This window comes from Erpetoichthys calabaricus, chromosome 1 (genome assembly GCF_900747795.2).
Source record: "Erpetoichthys calabaricus chromosome 1, fErpCal1.3, whole genome shotgun sequence".
Lineage (NCBI taxonomy): Eukaryota > Metazoa > Chordata > Cladistia > Polypteriformes > Polypteridae > Erpetoichthys > Erpetoichthys calabaricus.
The window spans coordinates 336774231-336794992 of NC_041394.2; the positions used below are offsets into that span (position 1 = coordinate 336774231).

The 20762-nt window shown below is 40.9% G+C and overlaps 1 protein-coding gene across 1 annotated transcript; it reads left to right on the forward strand.

Moving 5' to 3' along the window:
* Positions 1-2724: 2724 nt before the first annotated feature.
* LOC127527279 (gastrula zinc finger protein XlCGF26.1-like) lies at positions 2725-14092 on the forward strand. The gene is made up of 3 exons (XM_051925426.1): positions 2725-3031; positions 6102-6629; positions 10971-14092. Exons 2-3 carry the CDS (start codon positions 6116-6118, stop codon positions 12461-12463), a joined length of 2007 nt encoding a protein of 668 aa, XP_051781386.1. The 5' UTR covers positions 2725-3031; positions 6102-6115; the 3' UTR covers positions 12464-14092.
* Positions 14093-20762: the final 6670 nt, after the last annotated feature.

Below are 20762 nucleotides of genomic sequence, written 5' to 3' on the forward strand. Positions count from 1 at the left end.
CATAATTAATAATAAAAGAGAAAAGTGGAAAGCAATTGAGCCTCTGATGGTGTAAAATTTTTTTTGGGAAACTGTCTTGTGCTCACCACTTACTATTTTGAGTACTGCTCACCTCAGGGGCTCCGTAGAAAGCAAACATATTGTTACTAAAACAGTAAATATCATTCAAAACAGGGAAGAGTCATCTGACATTTCTCACTACCAATGTAAATGCTTAACATAAGCTTCAATAAAGTGGAAACAGATATTCTTTATAATAGATGCAGTTCAAGAATGTGTTGCTTTTGAAAAGCACAGTATGAATGGGAAATTAATTTATTCACTTGACTCATGGTGCTGATATGAGGCATAAATTGGTAAATTACCTGATGCAGGTGGTCTTAAATAACTATTTTTTTAAATAGCATTTTTCTGAAATTGCTCCACCTTTAACAATACTTTTTTCTAAATATATCTGCAAGTAGTTCAACATCCCAGTTTTAATTTAACATTTCAATAACTTACACAGCTTAATCATTACTAATACATTTTTGTTCCTTATTTGTTTTTTATACTGGTGACAGGATAAATCGTGATAAACAATTACCAGCTTGGTTCATACTGAGTCATTGGGAGCTCCACTCCGGAGCCTTGTGTTATTTTCTGATGTTCTCACAGCTCTCAGTAGTCCAACAGACACGTCCATCGTACTACCAGCAGATTGAGAACGTCTTTAAAACAGAGTTATGAGCAGCACCATAAACATAATACAAAACTTCAATACGTCTCTGTTACAGAGTTATGTTGTAATGGTGAACACACGGTGTGGCACCAAACCAGTTGTCCATTGCTGCTGAAACCCTGACACCAACACTGGACTTCTGCATGGGCTAAAGTAGGCTGCAGGTCCCCCAAAATTCACCAAGATGTATGAAAACTATTATTTTTTTGTCTCTCTATTATAATAAAAAAATCCTGGGACGAGATGAGACTTATTAGCCTAGGATGAGATGTGACTTTTTCAGAGAGATACTTTCACATCCCATGAGACGAGACTTTGAGTCAAGAGATTTAACCATGCCTGGGGCCGGAAATAAAAGACAAAGAGAAGATGACTGAGTAGAACATCGTAAAGAATTAAAAAATGTTGGCACGATACACATGCAGAGCAGGTTAGAGATAATGGAAATACGAAAATTCTAAAGTCTCAAAAAAATGAGAGTAAAGATCGCATTAGCGCAAACAAATGGAAATTATTACTCTGTGAAATAACGGAACAGCGGCAAAAGATTGAATATATTGTTTGGATTTAAACTTTAAGTTGGAGACTTGGAGATTGTCTAATTCGTGTTGCCATCAGGGAAAAGTAGTGTTTCTTCCCAATGAAGAGGCATATCCGTGAGAATTAAAAGATTTGTTGTTTGGTGAAAGTGAAATCCACATATGTGAGTGGCAGAGACGCAAAGAGGCTGGTGAGTAGCACAGGCCATATGGCTGGCGAGTGAAGCAAGCAAGGGGCAAAGCCCCTAGTTTTCTTAAAAATATTCCATCTTTAAGAGTGACAGGTTTAGTCACTCTTAGATACTTCACCTCTCCTTGTTGCACACACACTTTCATCCCCAGAGTCCATGGGTCTCCAGTGAGCTGCAGGTGGTGATGGAAGGAGGCTGTTGGCCAGCAGGAGAGCTGAATGTGGGCTGTCAGCACAGAAAGTGTTACTACACACTCATGTAATGACACATCATAGGCATCAGCACAATCCTAATTTGAGTCGTGACCCATAGTTTAAGAAATGCAGCTATACTCATAAGGCCATTTGTTGCCTGTCATATACAATCACTAAACCTCATGAAAGGTCAAAGCAAAATCAAAGCACTTAATGCCAAATCAATGACACAGCCGTTGACCACTCGACAATGCATTGTGGGCTGGACCACAAGTTGGGCACCTCTGTGTTTGAGTGGTGCTGGTAAGCTAAAGTCTGTCCTTTCTCTTTTGCTGCTACGGTACTTAACCTTTATAGATATTATAAAGTAGAAGAGACCCTATGACATTTATAATGAGAGTGTTGATAAGTGGCATTTTGAGGTTAGTGTCACTGACACACTAAGGGTAAATCTTGTATGACAGACCCTTGTGTCTGTAGATAACATTCTGTCTGATTTTAATGCTGCCACATATCCTTAGGTTGAGGGTAGAAAAGGGCCTATGCAAAGCCACATTTAGATTATTAGCACATTTGGGTTAGTGTTTCTAACACAGCAATGAAAACTTTACATGGCTGACATCTGCCCTGATTAGAGAAGTGTCTGTAGATGACACTCAACTCCAATAAAGGGCCTGTTTGTGCTTTTATGCCTACAGGAAGAATGAGTATATAAAGGTTAGTTTTATTAAAGTAACGATGTAAATCTGAAATGTCTCACCCATGTTCCTAGTAGAAGAACTTCTGCAAATTACATTCTACTGTACCTCAGTTTTATGCTACCACAACTCTTCGCTTTTGAGATAATGGAAATCACCAGACTCACCCACTATGTAAAGAACAGCCATGATGAAGCTGCTCTGAAACATCTCAGAAAAAGCAAAATAACTCTGATTTGTCTGAGTTTTGTACAATAATAGTGCATCACCTCTTTAGGCCATTCCATTGCAACTAGCTTGTTTGGTAGTAAAATAAGAGTTGTGTCTCTTAAAATGCTAAATTAAAAAATCGGCTGTCCGAACTTTTATTTTGATACATTGCAGTGCAGATCCACCCGGAAGTTGCGCGCTGCTGCTGCTAATTGCTGCCGGCTTCTTCACTCTGTTATGCACAGCAGACGAGCGTAAAGACAGCAGGTCACGGGAAAATATAGGTATTTCTTCATCACACTCCATTCCAGTTTGAGTAGGTAATGCGCCTTAAGCTGGTTTGCTAACCGTCATTAAATAAAATTAGAAGAAGAAGAAGATAAAGATGAAGAAGAAGAAATACACGAGGTACGTACTTGCGGGACATGAAACAGATGGGCAAATGGGAACAAAGGAAAACTTTGAGTGAGGGACTTGGGTGCTTGTTGTGAATTTCCCTTCCGGGGAGGAGACTTTCGGAGAACTTTTCTCGATAACATGAGAGATAGCGTCTCGCTGGGTTAGACGTGGGAGAGAGAGCTGGCGAGGGACACGAACGTGTTGTGATCGGCACCGAAGAGAGTTTACCTCTGAGGCTGTCAGAATAGGCCCGTACGTAATGTAATGGAGGAAGGAGTGAAAACAGAGCGAGACACGTGGATGCGGGCACTTCTAGCAACAAAGAGGCAGGGAAGAGAAAGAGGATTTTGTACTTAATTGTAAGACGATGGCAGAAGGGAGAAATTTGAGAGATTGTAGTCCGTTTAAATTGGCGTCGTGGAATAAAAGTATGATGGGGGAAGTTAAAGAAGCTAAAACATTCTTGAACGCTCGTTTAATATATTTTTTTTGTGAACTTTTTGTAGTTTAGGAAAAATGTTGTTTGAGGTTGAAAGAGGTTTGGCGATCAGCAGATGTAAATATTAAAGAAATAATAAGAGCATGCAAGGAGCGTCTTAACGAATGGGCACGCTGGGCAGTTGCCCGGGGGCCCCACGCTAATCTATGTATGTTGTGACTTGATGAGCTGTTGTGTAGGTAGGGGCCCCACTGCACTGCTTTGCCCGGGGGCCTGTAATGCTGTTAAGACGGCCCTGCATATAAGGAAACAAAACCTAGTAAGTGGATAGCGTATGAACATTAAAAGAGAAAGGATGTTAATTCCAACAAAGTCCATTGTGTGGTCTTTTTTAAGGGTAATTTACCCAGTAAAGTAAAATTGGGGTACAGGATGTTTCCAGTTAGAGTTAATATACCGCAAGCAATTAGATGTTTTAAGTGTCAAAGATTTGGGCTTACAGCAGGAAGAAGTCATGGATACAAATTTAATCAGTCAAAAATATGACACTCTAATATTTATACAGGCAATATAAGGAGAACATCCAAATATATACAGATGGGCCTAAGAACCTGGAGAAAATTAGCATCGGCATTTTATGTGAAAAATTTGAAGAAAGAAGTTAACATCAGGGATTCTCTGTTTTTGTCAGCTGAAGTGATAGCAATTTATTTGGCTCTTGACTGGATAACTGAAATAAAATTTCAGAAAGTACCTATTGTAACCGATTCTTTATTATCCTTGTTTGCTTTAGAGTCTGGGAAATTAGCCAATAGAGGTGACTTGATACTGGAAGTACAACATAAATTGACTGAATTAAATTTAAATAAGGTATTAGTCAAATCAATGTGGATTCCAGGAAATTAAGGGATACTGGGAATTGAAATTGCTGACCATTTGGCACAAAGGGTGCCAAATAAAGCTAAAGTAGATTTAGAATTACTTTTAGGAAAAAGTAAAACTGCATATTTAAAAACTAAATTTAAATGATTGACAAGTAATATGGAAGTACAGTAATAAGGGAAGACACTCGTATCAATTCATACCATCAGTTAAGGACACGATTAACGGCCAGTCAACATATATATATAATTTCCGGCCCCGGGCATGGTTAAATCTCTTGGCACAAAATCTCGTCTCCCGTGACATGAATTCTTGATATTTTTTAATTTATAATTTAAAAACGGAATAAGAATCTGAAAAGCTAACAATATCACATTAAAGTTCGATATACTCTGAAAAGAATGATAGCAAACATATATGTAGGTTTTAAAATAAGCCTGATTTAAAGCGTGACAAAAAAACGGGACATAAAATCATTGCACTTTTAGGCTTTGGATTTTATATATAGAGAGTATATATATATATATATATAGAGAGTATATATATATATATATATATATATATATATATTGTGGGAAGCAGCCCAGACACAGACAGACGAACATCGTGTTTGCACCCAACACACATATATTATACAATATATACAGTATTTAGATTTGCACAAACCCAGTGCCTCCAGCACCAATCCCCCAAATTCCAGGCCTCTCTCTCCAGTGCCTGCCTTCTTCAGGCTGCCTCCACTCCTCTCCAACAAGACTCTTGTCCACCTCCGCCTGACTCCAGTCTCTGTCTGAAGGGAGGTGGCCCCTTTTATGCACGCCCGGATGGGCTCCAGGTGCTTCCCGACACTCCCCTGTGTGGCGGAAGTGCCGGCTGCGCACCCAGAAGCCCTCCAGGTGTCCCCATTCAGGTGTGGCGGAAGTGCTGAGGTCCAGGGCTCTCCAGGCACCAGGGTGCCCCCTGGCGGTGACCATGGGCCCCTACAGGGTTGGGCTTCCAAGCTCCGCAACCAGGGCGGTCGCCCCCTCATGGTCCGGAGGAGGCGCATGCCCTCCTTTGGTCCTCTCGGGCATCCCGGCTGGGTACCACCCCCAGTGGCATGCCACAATATATATATATATATATATATATATATATATATATATATATATATATATATATATATTGTAACAATAAAGATCACTAGATATTGCAAAGGTTTGGTGGAGCCACCCGTATAATTGTTCCCGGCTGCAAAAGGTCTTAATCATCAGGTCCATGTTCACACTATTCAGTCCAAAACAGAACTATCTCAATATTAACAAGATGGCGGCTTTAAAGGCCATTACAGGATGTGATGTCATCAGGACCGGAACCGGAAGTGATGTCGTTGGCTGCCCCAGAGCCGGGCGGGATTTCCCTATAATGGTCTGTAAGAGATTGAGAGGGAGAATTAGTGCACTTCGCCACCCCCTGGTCTGGCATGGAATTACATGTATTTGAGCCCTTTAGTTGCCTCCTAAACACGCATGTGTGACAATATCTATATCTATATATACAGTATCTATATCTATCACTTGGTCAGTGAAATCTTACAGGTAAGAATCCCTGAGCCAAACTCCAGACTAGCTGTGTTAATGAAATAGCAGAGGTACCCGTTATAATATCTCACTTGTGAGGTCACATCTGGAAAACTGCGCAGTGCTGTTGTTCACAGTGGACGAGGTCTAGGGGGGAGAAGGTGTGCTCTTTCAAGACCACTGGGCTATGGCTTATGGGAGTCAACTCAAATGTGTTTGGTTCTTTTTTCAATTCTGAATTCTACTCTGTTTTCTATACAGGTAAGAAGGACACTGCCATTTCATGTTGTACAATATGGAGCAGGTGTGGTCAGCTGTGCAGGTATGTCTAGATATGGCATTTAAAGGTGAAGAGGGGGTCTCAGGTCAAGTGTGTGATGAGGAGGAAAAGAATAACCTCACACTGCACAAGAGCCTCGTCTCTGTGCCTACCATGGAGAAAAGACGTGTGAACATTAAGGAAGAGGACTGTGAGTGGGAGTCTGCTTACTTACAGCAGGACCACTTTGGCATTAAGGAGGAGGAGAACTGTGAAAGAGTAGTCTGTGACATTAAAGAAGACACTGAACCAGCTTCTGACATCACCAATATTCAGAGAAATGAAACTATCAGTGGCATAAAGAAAGAAAACCTTAAATCAGAGTCGGACTCTCTGTGTTTCTATCCCGATGAAAAGGCTCGTGGATTAGGCTTGACACCCAGTAGTCTGTGCTCCCTGCAACATCATCTGAAGGCTGAATCTTTGGAATCTGAATTGAAGACTACAAACGCATTGAGGGATATCCATCATGAAGATGGTAGGTGCTAAAAAAAAATCAGCCTAAGGTCAGGATAGATGGGATTTACATATGGGATTTATTTATGGAAAGTCCTGATCCTTTATCACTGACCTCAGAAATGCAGGCCTGTTTCAATCTATGGGTTTGTGCTGAAAGGTTAAATGGACGCACTTAAGTACACATTTTGAATTAAACAAGCTATTTATACCAGCAAAATTAATTTTGTTGAAAATGCTAACATTGTTTATTGCCACATAATAATGTCAGTTTGCAGGTGTTAGAAGGGCACAGATGAGGCCGTCATCGCAAGGAAATGATAGGCAAAGAGGTTATCGTTGTTACCCCTAATCCTCCTTGTTTTTGGATGACACACATTTTGTGAGTGACATTAGCAAGTAGCTGATAGTGTCAAAGTTAAGGACTCAGCTGTCAAAAACTCCCCTCATCAGCCACTCGTTCTGATTTGACCTTTCAAACAAGCAGAACTCCATCTTTTTTATTGATGGCACACACGTGAAAAGAATCGCTGCACGAATGTCATTCTACTCTTCCCCACACTTTGCAGAGTCTCAGGAAACCTGCAACAGCTGTCTTATTAGACCAAAAGAAAGTGACGGTTGGTTGAGAGATTTCTGGTTCTGGGCAGTCTTGGTGAGAGTGTAGACGAGACATCGTAACACATAGCTGAATTCTGAGTTGCTGCTCCACCAAACTTCTGCGTGGGTAATTGTTTGCGGATATTGGAGCATTCGAGCTTCATAGTGCCTTTCAAAGTTTTCTTTGAGATGAATAAATGTGTGAAACACCGTCAGTTTATGCTGAAAGAAAAATTAGCAATCCTGGAAAAAGTTGACTCCAGAATGAAGAAAAATGATGTGGCGAAAGCATTCAGAATCGCGCCTTCATTTTCATATCTAAAGTCTCATTTTCATTCTGGATTTTCATACCTGTATTTTTATTTAAAAAACAAAAGAGTTACATCCAATGTCTGAATTTTCAAATACAATATTTTTTTCAGTTTACGATGAGCTGTTTTTTTTATACAGGCGTTAGTTATCAAGCTTGGGTCACAGAGTTGCACGATAGACAGGAAGGTGAGTCCAGTGTTTCAAGGAAATAAAGGTAACCTTATTACTGCATAGAGAAGGCAGGTCCAGTCTCAAGGCTTCATTCAAAATTGGAGCTGTTAGTAGTCACGGCACAGGCGATCGTCCTGCTTTAGCTCCTATCTTCAGATTAGAAGAACACCAGCGGCTCGGAATCAGTGCAGTGGCAAACGCAGTCTGGAGAAGACGGATCAGAAGAGTGTGAGGAAGAACAGATCAAAGGCTGGTGTTAAATGTTGTAAACATTGTGCGACAAGCCCGTTACGTGGTAGCCCTGCTCCTGCTGATTACAGCCAATTACTTTGCCCTCGGTTTGCTGCTTACCAGACGCAGCCATGGAGCTGTTCTTGTGCCGCTGCTGGTAAACATTGTGAATCACCAAAGGCTGCGGTCACAATGCTATACTTCTTTTTCCCAAATTTGCTATAAGGAAATTTCCATTCTTTTTAGCAAAATATTTTTATGCTGCCATGAATTTCGTTACGATGGGTTCCACCTGTACGAATTTTCAATTTTTTTGAATAATGTGTCATATTTCAAAATCCAGTAGTAATAACCTTGCATGCTGTAACAAGCACACAGTTGGAAGAGCAACACACAGACCACACATGATGTGCAGGTCTAAGCCCTCACACAACTGGTTGTGTTTATTTATTAGTTTATTGCTAAACTCTGATGCACCCCTACAAACAATTACAACACTATACACCAGGATAAGTTGTGCCATACTTAGTGTGCCCCCTTTAAATGCACACTTCAGTCATACATCTGCTAACCTGTTTGCCTATCTTCGTATTGCCTTTTCCCATGTGTGAACCAGCTTGGCTCTTCACTCCTGCATGCTGTACTTTATCTCCTCCATCCACTTCTTGTCATCATACCTGGACTGTCTTCCTCTCACAGGCTTCTTTTTCACTGTCACCTCCTGCCACTGGATGCTCAGCCCCCTAGAAAGCTGTGGAACAAATAGGTTGTCTCTAGAGCAGGCATGTCAAACTCACTACTGTTGGTGGGCCGCTTCGACTGCCATACGTGCGTCAGCGGGCCGCACTGTAACAAATACTATTATACAAAGTTACTGTAGCTTTCTTTCCAATACTGAAAACTTTAAAAAATATAACACTTAAAGTTTAAAGAAAAGCAATTTATTTCCATACAGTCTCCACACAACAGTGTAGAATTAGAGTCTTAGCCTCTTAGCCAGGTCCTTATTATATTATATTCATTATATTATATTCATTGCTTATATAGGAGCCTTACAGTGTGAGATTTATTTCTTTTGTCCCGACACTTGGCATCTCTTGTTAGTAACCAGTTCATCAATATCAGGCTTGAAATCTTGTGCAGCTGCAACTGTTATGAGGGATGAAAGGTGCTCGACGGTAAGTCTTGAGCAATGTGGGGTTTTGGTAGCTTTCATTAACGAAAACAATTGCTTACAAAGGTAAGTGCTTCCGAACATAGACAGTACTCTTGATGCCAACTTACGGATCTGCACATACGAGAGTGGCAGGTAAGCATACAAGCCTGGCACACCAACTTCGTTGTATTTTGCCTTCAGAATAGAATCTGACTGCACTTCAGTCAATTCCATTTGGATATTCTCAGGCGCATTCGCAACGTTGTAAGAGAACAGCGCAATGCCCTGTTTGTGTGAACTGACCTCACGAAAATGCTCACTGAATTCATTGCTCAGTAATTCAAGTTGGAAAACAAAACCTTCAAAATTCAAATTTTACTTTACTAAGTTTACTTCAAAGTTTACATTGTAAAATAAGCCGATATGCAAAAAGCCACCTGACCTACAATAATTTTACAAACTAAAAATCACAAAAATATGTTAATAAACAACTCACCAACTTCTCGCGTCCACTTCAGATCTTCAGCTGTAGTCTGCACTAACCGTTACAATATTAGCACAAAATTACATGAAACTAGCGCAAAAAAAACGTGAAAATATGCAGGCTATTACTACTCGTGATGATCAGTTCTGCCCAGTGGCCAGTCTCAGCAGCCCAGTCAGTAGTGTAGCCTTAGCAGGGGCGGCTCTAGGCTCGTGGCGGCCCTGGGCAGAGAAAGAATCGGTGGCCCCTTCGCCTGGCAATGTCAATACGGTATCTTATGCACAGCGGATGGCCACATCCATTGCGGACACTGCATAGCCGCCTCGTGCTCATGACACGCTTCTATATACGCGTGTCCGTAACTTGAAAACCAAGTGGCGGCCCATGATATTCTCATTATGGCAGAACGTTATAATACTACATATAGCTTAATGCTCCGACTCAAGCGACATTAGTAAATGCAGCGTACTAATTATAAAGAAAGACAGTGTTTTTTTGGCCACATTGCCGTGAGCTGTGTCGTTATTTTCTCTTTCTGTTTTATATTCAATATATATTGGCGTGGCGGCCCCTGGGATTTGGCGGCACTGTACAGGTGCACCGTTTACACATGCCTAAGGCCGCTCCTGCTGCCCGCTGCTGCAGCCTAGCACTTCAGTTGCGATGTCGCGGCTCATTAACATTGGACAAGGCTCGTGGCTATACTAGCAGATGACGTTTCTGGTACCGTAATGCCATGGGAAAACACGTTTTTGTCAGAAGGCAGAAGTAAGAAAAGTCAATAAGTAACACTGAAGATGTAGAATGATTCAATCACAAATGATAGCAATCATTTTCTACAAGTTCAGTGCTGACTAGGATCTGTCATGCGGGCCACACAGATTTCTGTTGTAGGCCGCGTGTTTGACATGCCTGCTGTAGAGAGTTGTGAAACAGGTAGCTACAAATCAACTTTACTTGCTATCCCCATGCAGTAACACTGCAGGTATTGTCGTAGAAAAAAACTTTCCTCCATCTTCAAAGATGGCAGTTGTGGAGCCCAGATGAGAATGCAAAGCAATTCTTTCTTTGCACAGAGTTACACACAAATGTCTCAGTCCATGGAGTGAACTGACAACTCAACAATTCCTCACCTTTTGTACTTTCCTTTAATTACCATCATTTCATTAGGCTCTTAATATGCAGAACTGTATCACCTCCTCCAATGAACTAAAGCCACCACTAATTTCAAATCTTTTTGCATGACCTTTGTGGTTCAGCCATTGTATTGCACCCCTGGAGGTATGCTCAGGTTGGTTAGGATCCCTTCTGGCAGTATGTTTTAAAAGGAATAAAATATTTTATATTAAACTAATTTCATGTCAGATCTTTTTCGACATTTCCTAATCTTACACTTTGTATTTCTACAGATTTCATAAAGAGTGGTAGCTGCTTATTGTCATTGGATCAGACATCTCTAAAGTGCATACCACAACAGACACCACATGGAAAAAATGTGAAGAAGTCAACAAGTGGATCAGAGAGTTTGATATCAACCTCTTTGCAGGATAGCTCTCTGCTTGGTGATGGAATTGACACTCAATTACAGGGACTCCATACAAATTCTTCAACTTCATTTGTCTGTGAAAAGCAGAAGGAACAATTTAAAAGTGAATCAAAATGCAAGAAGAGTCAGAATAGACACAAACTATATAGCTGTTCTGAATGTGGCAAACAATTCTCACAAATGAGTAGTTTACAGAAACACATGCAAATTCACACTGGAGAGAGGCCATATTCTTGTCCTGAATGTGAGAAGCGATTCTCCACCAATTGGCATCTTCAGATCCACACAAGAGTTCACACTGGAGAAAAGCCATACTGTTGTTCCTTCTGTAGAAAACAATTTTCCAATAGAAGCCATCTTCGAAGACATATAAGAATCCACACTGGAGAAAAGCCATATTGCTGTTCAGACTGTGGCAAACAATTCTCTGATAGGGGTCATCTTCGGACCCATATAAATGTTCACAATGGAGAGAAACAGTATTGCTGTTCTGAATGTGGCAAACAATATTTCCACAGCAGCAGTCTTCAGACCCACATGCGAATTCATATTGGAGAGAAGTCGTATCAGTGTTCTGAATGTGGGAAAGGATTCTACACCAGTGAGCTTCTTAGGTCCCACACAAGAATTCACAGTGGAGAGAAGCCATATTGTTGTTCTGAATGTGGGAAACAGTTCTCCGATAGGAGCAGTCTTCGGAGACATGAACAGATTCACACTAGAAGCAAAACTTATTGCTGTTCCAAATGTGGCAAAACATACTTGCACATGAGCAGTCTTCGGAAGCATGCAAGAATTCACACTGGAGAGAAGCCATATTTCTGTTCTGAATGTGGCAAACAGTTTTCGGACAGTGCATATTTTCAGAGACACACAAGAAGTCATAATCAAGAGAAGCCATATCTCTGTTCTGAGTGTGGTAAGCGATTCTCGCACAAGAGCATTCTCCAGGGCCACATAAGAATTCACACAGGTGAAAAGCCATTTTGTTGTTCTGAATGTGGCAAAGGATTCTCCATCAATGGGCATCTTGAAGTCCACTTAAGGATTCATACAGGTGAGAAGCCTTATTGTTGTTCTGAATGTGGGAAACGATTTTCTGATAAAAGCAGCCTTCGGAGACATATGAAAATTCACACAGGAAAGAAGTTTCATTGCTGTTCTGAGTGTGGCAAAAGATTCTTGCACAAGAGTCATCTTCAGAGCCACACAAGAATTCATTCTAGAGAGAGGCCGTTTTCTTGTTCTGAATGTGGCAAACAATTCTTAACAAGCAGCAGTCTGCAGAAACACACAAGAATTCACACTGGGGAGAAACCATATCACTGTTCCGAAATGCAACAAACAATTGTCTGACAGGAGCAGTCTTCAGATACATACAAGAATGTACACTGGGGAGAAACCATTTCATTGATAACAATTTTTCAACAACTGTACACTCAAGAATTCACAGTGGAGAGAGGCCATATTGCTATTCAGTATGTGACAAAGGGATTCTCTGATAAAAAATAGTCTTTGAAAACCATTTAATAATTTGTACTGAGAAGCAGGAAAATTAAATGAAAAGATGGCACAAGTTGTTCCTTTTAGGATTTAATTACAACTAATAGTTATACACATGAGAACATGAAGCTAACAATGGTAAACAAGAACATGCAATTGATATTAAAGGGATATAAATGGACAGATTGAGAACAATGTATTTATTAAAAACATATAAATAGACAATGGTTTCAGATAGTATTCAGACCCCTTAACTTTCTGCGCACTTTATTATGTTTCACATTTAATTTTGAATTATTAAATTTGCTTTTTATGCCCATTGATCTCTACTCCGTTACCATAATGACAAAGATAAAGGTTTTCAGATTTGTTAAGAGTCAAAAACTGATTTAATTCATTCATATATATTTTCAGACCCTTAACAAAGTACTTTGTAGGAGCCCCTTTAACAGCAATTACAACTTTGAATCTCCTTGGGTAAGTCTCTGTAAGCTTTGCCCATCTGGATTAGGGCAGTTTATTACTTTTTTTTCATTCTGGCAGATTCTTTCAAACTCCATTAGATTGTAAGAGATGGGGTTGCAAGCTGGCATCTTCAGGTCTCTCCTCACAAGTTCTGGGCTTTGACTGAGCCACTTAATGACAGCCAGTGACTTGAGCCAAATCAATTCCAGTGTTTTTCACGGCCGTTTGCTTTGGGTCATTGTTGTGCTGAAAGGTCTGAGATTGTGTGCACTCTGGGGCAGCTTTCTTCTAAAGACCTCTCTGTGTTTGGTCACATTCACCCTTCCCTCAAATCTGAACAGTCTGCCTGCCACTGAGAAGCACCCCTATAACTTGATGCTGCCACCACCAGAGTAGAGATGGTATTAGGCAGGTGAGGAGCAGTCGAGTGTGTGGAGTTCTGCCCAGACAGTTCAACATTTGTTTAATCAGACCAAAGAATCTCTTTCTTCATAATGTTGTTTGACAAACTTCGAGCTTGCTGTTATGGGTGCCTTATTAATGGAGTGCTGCTGAGACGGTCATCATTCTGGCAGGTTCTCCGATCTTCCACAGGACTTCTGAAGCTCTTTTAGAATGAACACTGGGTTCTTCGTCACCTCCCTGACCAAGGCCCTTCTTGCTCGGTTACTCAGTTTGTCAAGGTGGCCAACTCTAAGAACATTTATGGTGGGTCTAAATTACTTCCATTGTAAATTATTGAGGACATTGGGAACATAATCTTTAGAAATGTTTTTATTCCATTGCCCTAATTGTGTCATCACCACAATTTGATCACAGACGTTTAAAAGAGAGGTCCTTTTCAATCAATCAATTCAGTTTGCGACAAGCGGACTCTTGTCAAATTCTACATGAGCACAATTTGAAGTGAAGGAGCAGAAGCTCTGAGTACTTATACAAGTGAGAGGTTCCAGTTTTTGATTTTTAGTAAATTTTCAAATCTTTCTGAAAACCTACTTTCATTTTGGGTTATTGAGTGTAGATTGGGGGGGGGGGGGGTGGGACATGAATCCATTTAAAATTAATTCAGAATCGCTTTGTTTGCTAGCATGTGAAACAACCAGAATTGACTTTGTTTAGGTGTAAATCATGGGATACAAGACATTACCAACTTCACCCAACCATTAGCCTGACACTGTGCAAACCAATACTTCCTCAACACTGTTCTCGAGGACACCCATCAGTGGAAATGAAGAACTGAGCCAGGAAACACTTCAGCATACAGAGGATCATGGGAGTTCAATAAAATACCAGGTGGTGTAGCTGAGGGAAACATCTGGACACACTGACGAGGTGTCGTGATAGCTGACCTGTTAGTCCACCATGTGCACCTGGTGACTGTAATGGCCTCATCTCGCTTGTCACACTTCTTGTGGTAAACACTTGGAGGAGCTCATTTACGGTTGAGGGCCTAAACTGTGGTGAGCGGTGGAGGCTCTTTGAGGCAAATGACAACTGTTGAACTGTTAAGATGAACAGCAATTCTGTGTGGCGTTGGCTATGTTAGAGTTTTAAAAATGCTGCAAGTATTAATAGAATAAATGTGTCTGCTATGCGAATACATCTAAATATCAAATATTGTAGAGAGTGTGCATACATTTGGTAGTAGTATGTTTTCCAAAATTTCATCAATAAAGAATTTTGATTTCACAAAAAAAAAAAGTGAGTCTTTATTAGATAACATAAACATTATTAATCCTAGCAGTCTGGAACAAGATGATCGGGAGCAGCTGAAAGAAGAAGACGAGTGATAGGGTGGGCATAACCCCTGTTAACCTGTAATGACTGGTCTGTGCTTCATATTGTCTTTGGATTTTCAATGTTTAAATGCATTTTGATATCCCTAGAAAAAAAAAAATCAATATTCAAAGGCTTAAAGATGAAGTTTTGGATGAATTCTGTTGATTCAGCTTTGAGTTTTTAAACTTCAAAGTTTTTGAATCCGATAAGAGCAGCCAAGCCAGCAGTTGAAGTTCCAAAACTTTGGCCTATGCACTTAAACCTTTTCAAATAAAGACTTGTGGGAGGCTGAAGTTCAATTCAAAGCTTGAGCATTGAGCTTTTATAGCCAAATTATATATACTGTGGCCAGGGGCAGGAATGGCAGGTCACTGAAGAATATTAGGGGTGCCAACCGGGTCATCCTGCTTAAAAAAAGGGGAATATTCAAAACAAAAGTCACCACTCCTAAGTAGTTATAACTCACCTTTGGGCTTGAAAACAACACAACTCTAGCCATAGATTATGGCCAGTTCACCAGGGGACTCTGTCTGGCAGGTCACTCTTACTAAAATGACACCTCCTGCAGGCAGCCGGGCTTCTTAAGACCTGAGAACTGGAAGGGGTGGAGTTAGGTGACCTCAGTGGGCGGTGTCTTGGTGCTGTAGGGAGAGGAGGAGGAGAAAACAATGTGAGCAGTAGCGCCCCCTCGTGTCATGGCGGGTTATTAAATACCTGCCTGCTAGGAGATCCTCCAAAGAGCATGTGTGACAATAGATGCATATATACAGTATATATATCTGTGTTACCAGAATTATTTTACATAATTTCTGACTAGAGTAATCTTTGCCTTTTTACCTACAAGAAAGGCCATGCTGAGATTACTATTGGTAACTACTGTCATGTAAAACTAAATTTGTGGCTGCTGTACTACTCAAGAGTGTCAGCACACTACTGTACAGTTCATCCCAGTTTTATGCTGCCATAATTCTTAGCTTTTCAGATTTTTAAAAATTCTAAACTGCCTGTGTCAACTTTAATGCCTAAGTAGAGAATAGTCTGCTGCTGATAAAACAGAAAAAACAAATCCTGTAATCACTCTACCAGTTAGATCCGTGGCTCCCAACCTTTTTACATTCAAGGACCACTTTTCTCAACTACTGTATATATAAGTTGTGGACCACCAGTTTATATATAATATTACAATGCCTTAAAGTCTTAATTGTTTTCTTCAATAAAATAAGGGTCCTTAATTTTTTTTAAATCTGAGGACCCAAAGAGGAAAATGAGTGCCTTGCTATGAATCAAGAAGAGGATTATTAACATAATGAGAGCAGAGCCAGACATATGTAACAGATAGCCCGGCCACAGACAGACATGACACCAATGTCCAAAACACACGGGTTTATTTAACACCATTTATAAATTATGGCTCCACCAGTTCACTCACGACTCCTCAGTCTTAACTCTCTTCGGCTGCCTCCACTCCTCTGTTACAAGCTCCATCTTCCTCCATTTAACTCCAGGTCCTCGAAGGGAGTGAAGCGGCTCCTTTTATCATGTCTCAGATGTGCTCCAGGTGCTCGGTGATGGTTTTCCGGCAGTACTTTCTGGTGTGGCGGAAGTGCTGCCCTTGCACCCAGAAGCACTCTGGGCGTACACAGTTCCTGGTGTGGTGGAAGTGGTGTCCTCCAGGGCTCAGGAACCATTCAGGCAGCCCCTTGGTTAGGCCATGGACCCCCACAGAGTTGAGCTTCCCAGCTCCGTATCCGTGGCCCTTGATGGAAATCAGGGGGCTGCCCTCTTGCACCCAGGGAAGATATTGCCCCTTTCCCGGTCCTTCCCTGATCCAGGCTTCCCAGTGGGGCAAGGTTCCTGATCGTCTGCCACACATACTGTAGACAAATAACAATTGGCATTAAATATATATATATATATATACTAGCGACTGGGAGCCCGATGGAATCGGGCTACAAATTCTACGTTTGTGAAATCAATACTTTCTCTGCAAAGAATTATTTGTTTTTTTTAAGTCCCTGAAATGATTTTGTTATCATGGCACTGATTTGTGCCTAAAATGAACGTGTTCGGCCAATATAATGAAGAGCTTCCTGTTTAAACGGGGCTGCTTTGGGTGTAAATATGTCAACAGGTTCTTAAACCTGTCAAGGTATCTGTAAGGGTTCATTCGAACTCGACCTTTATGGCAGCAATTGTATTCTCACAGGTTAAGTTGAATGAGTTGCAATGTTTGCACAGGTTGTCAAATGTGCCAGAGTGGTGCTCCGGAACTTCGTCCTCAGTAATATCTGTGTGATTGCAAATGGCAATGCCGTGCTGCTGAGCATTTTCGCGCCGCAAGGCATGGGCTGCTCCATGTCTTTCAACCTGTGCTGCACTTGTGGCTGCTCGAGCTTCTTTGGTCACTTGTGCACGGCTGGCACGATTTCTTTCAACGTTAGTAGCATTCTGTAGCGCACGTTCTTCACCTGTCTTTTGTGTCCGATTTGCACAATTTCTTTCAGCGTTAGTAGCATTTGTAGCTACTCATCTGTTTGTTGTGCACATTGTGTACGTCTGGTCACATTAGCAAGTCTACGTTCCTCGTCAGTCATGTGACTTCGTTTCCTGCGCATCCTTCCCGCGGTCGCAGCTGTTGTGGCTGCGTTGCGATCGTCACTCATTTTAGATCTGAGATCGGCTAAAATTTAAACAATGACCTTTGTTAATACCTAGCTGTCATTACTCATGCTTCTAACTTGTATTGAGTCAAAGTATTGAAGCGAACACCATACATACGGGGTATTGACGCGAACACCATACATACGGATACTATCAAATTTATATATAAGGATATTTCTTCTGCTTATTAAGCATTTTTTACATAGTTATTGCTGAAAGAGAAAAATGCAAAGAAAACGTATTGTTATTAATACAGTAATTATCATTCAATACCAGAAAAAGATTTTCTGAGGAATCTCCCTACCTGTGTAAATGCTTAGCGTAAGCTTCAATGAAGGGGAGAAAAATACATTCTTTATAACGGCTGTGGCTCAAGAATGTGCTGATTTTCTAAAGGACAGAATGAATAATAAATTAATTTACTCACTTGGCTAATGACACCACAATAAGGAATAAAGCGTTAAAAATTATTAATCAATGTTGTTTATTTTAAATAACTGTTTTTAAGATAACATTTTTCAAATGAGCTCCACCATTAGTAATACACTCTTCTGAGTACGTTTGCAGGTACTTCAACATCCTGGTTGTAATTTAATAATTCAATAAACTGTACAAAGAGTTGAGTTACACATCTACATTACTACTTATGAATTTCTATTCATTATTTGTATTTTATATGAGTGATAAACCTTGATAAATAATTTGGCGACAAGCCTCAGGTCTCAAATGTTTCATCTTTCCATCTTGCATTATACTGAGTTCAGGAGCCTTTGTGTTATTCTCTGGTGTTCTCACAGCTCCCAGTAGTCCAACAAACACGTCCTTCACACTGCAAGTAGACTGAGAACCAGTGAGCAGTGGCGGAGCTAGGAGGGGGCGGTCTGCCCCAGGTGGGACCTTTTTTAGGGGTAGCACATTTTTAACCAAAAGGCTCAGTACAATTCTTCTGTAAGCAGCACGGTTCGGTAAAAACATCACTCATGAATGAAAAAAGTAAATTTCTCTGATTTTTATCCACAAATGGTTCAAAAATAATTTTCAGACTGCCCTTCTGTGACAGCATCAGACACAGCAGTTGAAATTTATGAGGCAATAACAAAAATAAACATAAAAATTACACCGATAATAATTTCTAGGAAGATAAACGTCTAATTTACAATTCATAATTTCATTTCGGGCGGCACGGTGGCGCAGTGGTAACGCTGCTGCCTCGCAGTTAGGAGACCCGGGTTCGCTTCCCAGGTCCACCCTGCGTGGAGTTTGCATGTTCTCCCCGTGTCTGCGTGGGTTTCCTCCGGGCGCTCCGGTTTCCTCCCACAGTCCAAGGACATGCAGGTTAGGTGGATTGGCAATCCTAAATTGGCCTTAGTGTGTGCTTGGTGTGTGGGTGTGTTTATGTGTGTCCTGCGGTGGGTTGGCACCCTGCCCGGGATTGGTTCCCTGCCTTGTGCCCTGTGTTGGCTAGGATTGGCTCCAGCAGACCCCCGTGACCCTGTGTTCGGATTCAGCGGGTTGGAAAATGGATGGATGGATAATTTCATTTCGTTATCAATTCGAATGCGTTCTTGCTCTGCGCAGAAAACGTCCCCACCTATCACTTGTACACTACACTGGATCTAGATTTCGCAGCGTAATCAGTGCAGGATTTACGTATAAGCTACACAAGCTATAGCTTAGGGCCCCCACCTTCTTGGGGGCCCCCAAAACAAATTGTCCGAGTGAGCAATTGTCATATATACTTAAATATACTACAGCATTATTTGTCTCAATCAGGCCCGGCCTTAGGCATAGGCGAAGTAGGCGACCGCCTAGGGCCCCGGCATCCGGGGGGCCCCGGATCAGCTCCTTGGTCTAATTTTCACGCATTTCACAGAGCTTCCAGGGGGGCTCCGCCCCCCTCAGGGGGCCCCTGGACCCCCCTTTCGCCTATGGCCCCATAATACCTAAGACCGGGCCTGAGCGTAATTATAATAAACTAATAATTAGAACACGGCTTATCAGTGCGTCTATACTATATTCTTGTCAAGTTGATGTTTATAAAAAATTATGTGAAAAACGATTGCTGTTTCTCTGTATATGAATAAATCTATGTAAAATTTATCTAGATTTTTCTGTATACGTCATTTTAATTTTCTGTTTAAATACTGTAGGTTAACATTTTCAGATATGCTGGACGGCGGCAGATTAAAGCACCGCCCTGCCCCGAGCGGCACGAACTTGAGCTACGCTACTGGTTATGAAAAGCACCATAAACGTAATGCAGGTCTGCATCCGAACCATCTTCTTAATTATTTGGCTGCTAATTAACTTCTTTTGCCTTAGTTTTAATTAACTTGACTCCGACCCCCTTAGTTGTTTCCTTTTCCTTAATTAGCAGCCAAACAATAATGAGACACAACACAAGCCACCAGATGACCAGCTCAGCTATGCCCAACACACAGGATCTGAAAATAAAGAAAGGTGAAGGTCTCAGTAATAATAATAATAATAATAATAATAATAATAATAATAATAATAATAATAATAATAAGTTATATTGGTATTGCTTAAGGTTGATCTCTGAAGTCACCAAAAATCAACAGCGTGGGAAATGTCTGCTGTAGCAAAAAGAGAACAACAACAAGCTGTGGAATTAAATAATGGGTTGAATTAACAGCCAGATTTGGCTTCTCATTATGAAACTGGTTGGAGTTTGAAGCCCCAATTTAGCTGGTCATTTATCAGGTCATTTCATATCTCACTTTTGTTTGGCTACCGTTTAATGATGAAACGAATCAATTCAGAGGACTGAATCCCTAAAAGCAGGGCTATTAAAGTGAGGGGAAAAGAAGTTAATTAGCAGTGAAACCTGGTCACTGAGTAGGAAAAGAGTTAGAATGAAACCTGCAGCCTGGAGTTCGATATCCGTGATGTGAAGAATAGCCATATGTAAGCCGTTCTGAAACATCTAAAAAAAAAAACACTCTCAGACTTTGTCTGAGTTTTGTACAATAATAGTGCACCAACTCCTTGGTCTATTCTATTCCAGCTAGCTTGTTTGGTAGTAAAATAAGAGATTAGTCTTTTAAAATGCTTATGTTTAAAACTGGGTACATTGGTCGTATTGCAGCCATTCGGGGTCTTTTATTTTGATACACAGCTGTGCACGACCAACCGGAAGTTGCATGCTTCTGCTGCTAATTGCTACTGGCTTCTTCACTCAGTTATACACATTAGACGTGCGTAAAGACACGAGGTAACTGGAAAA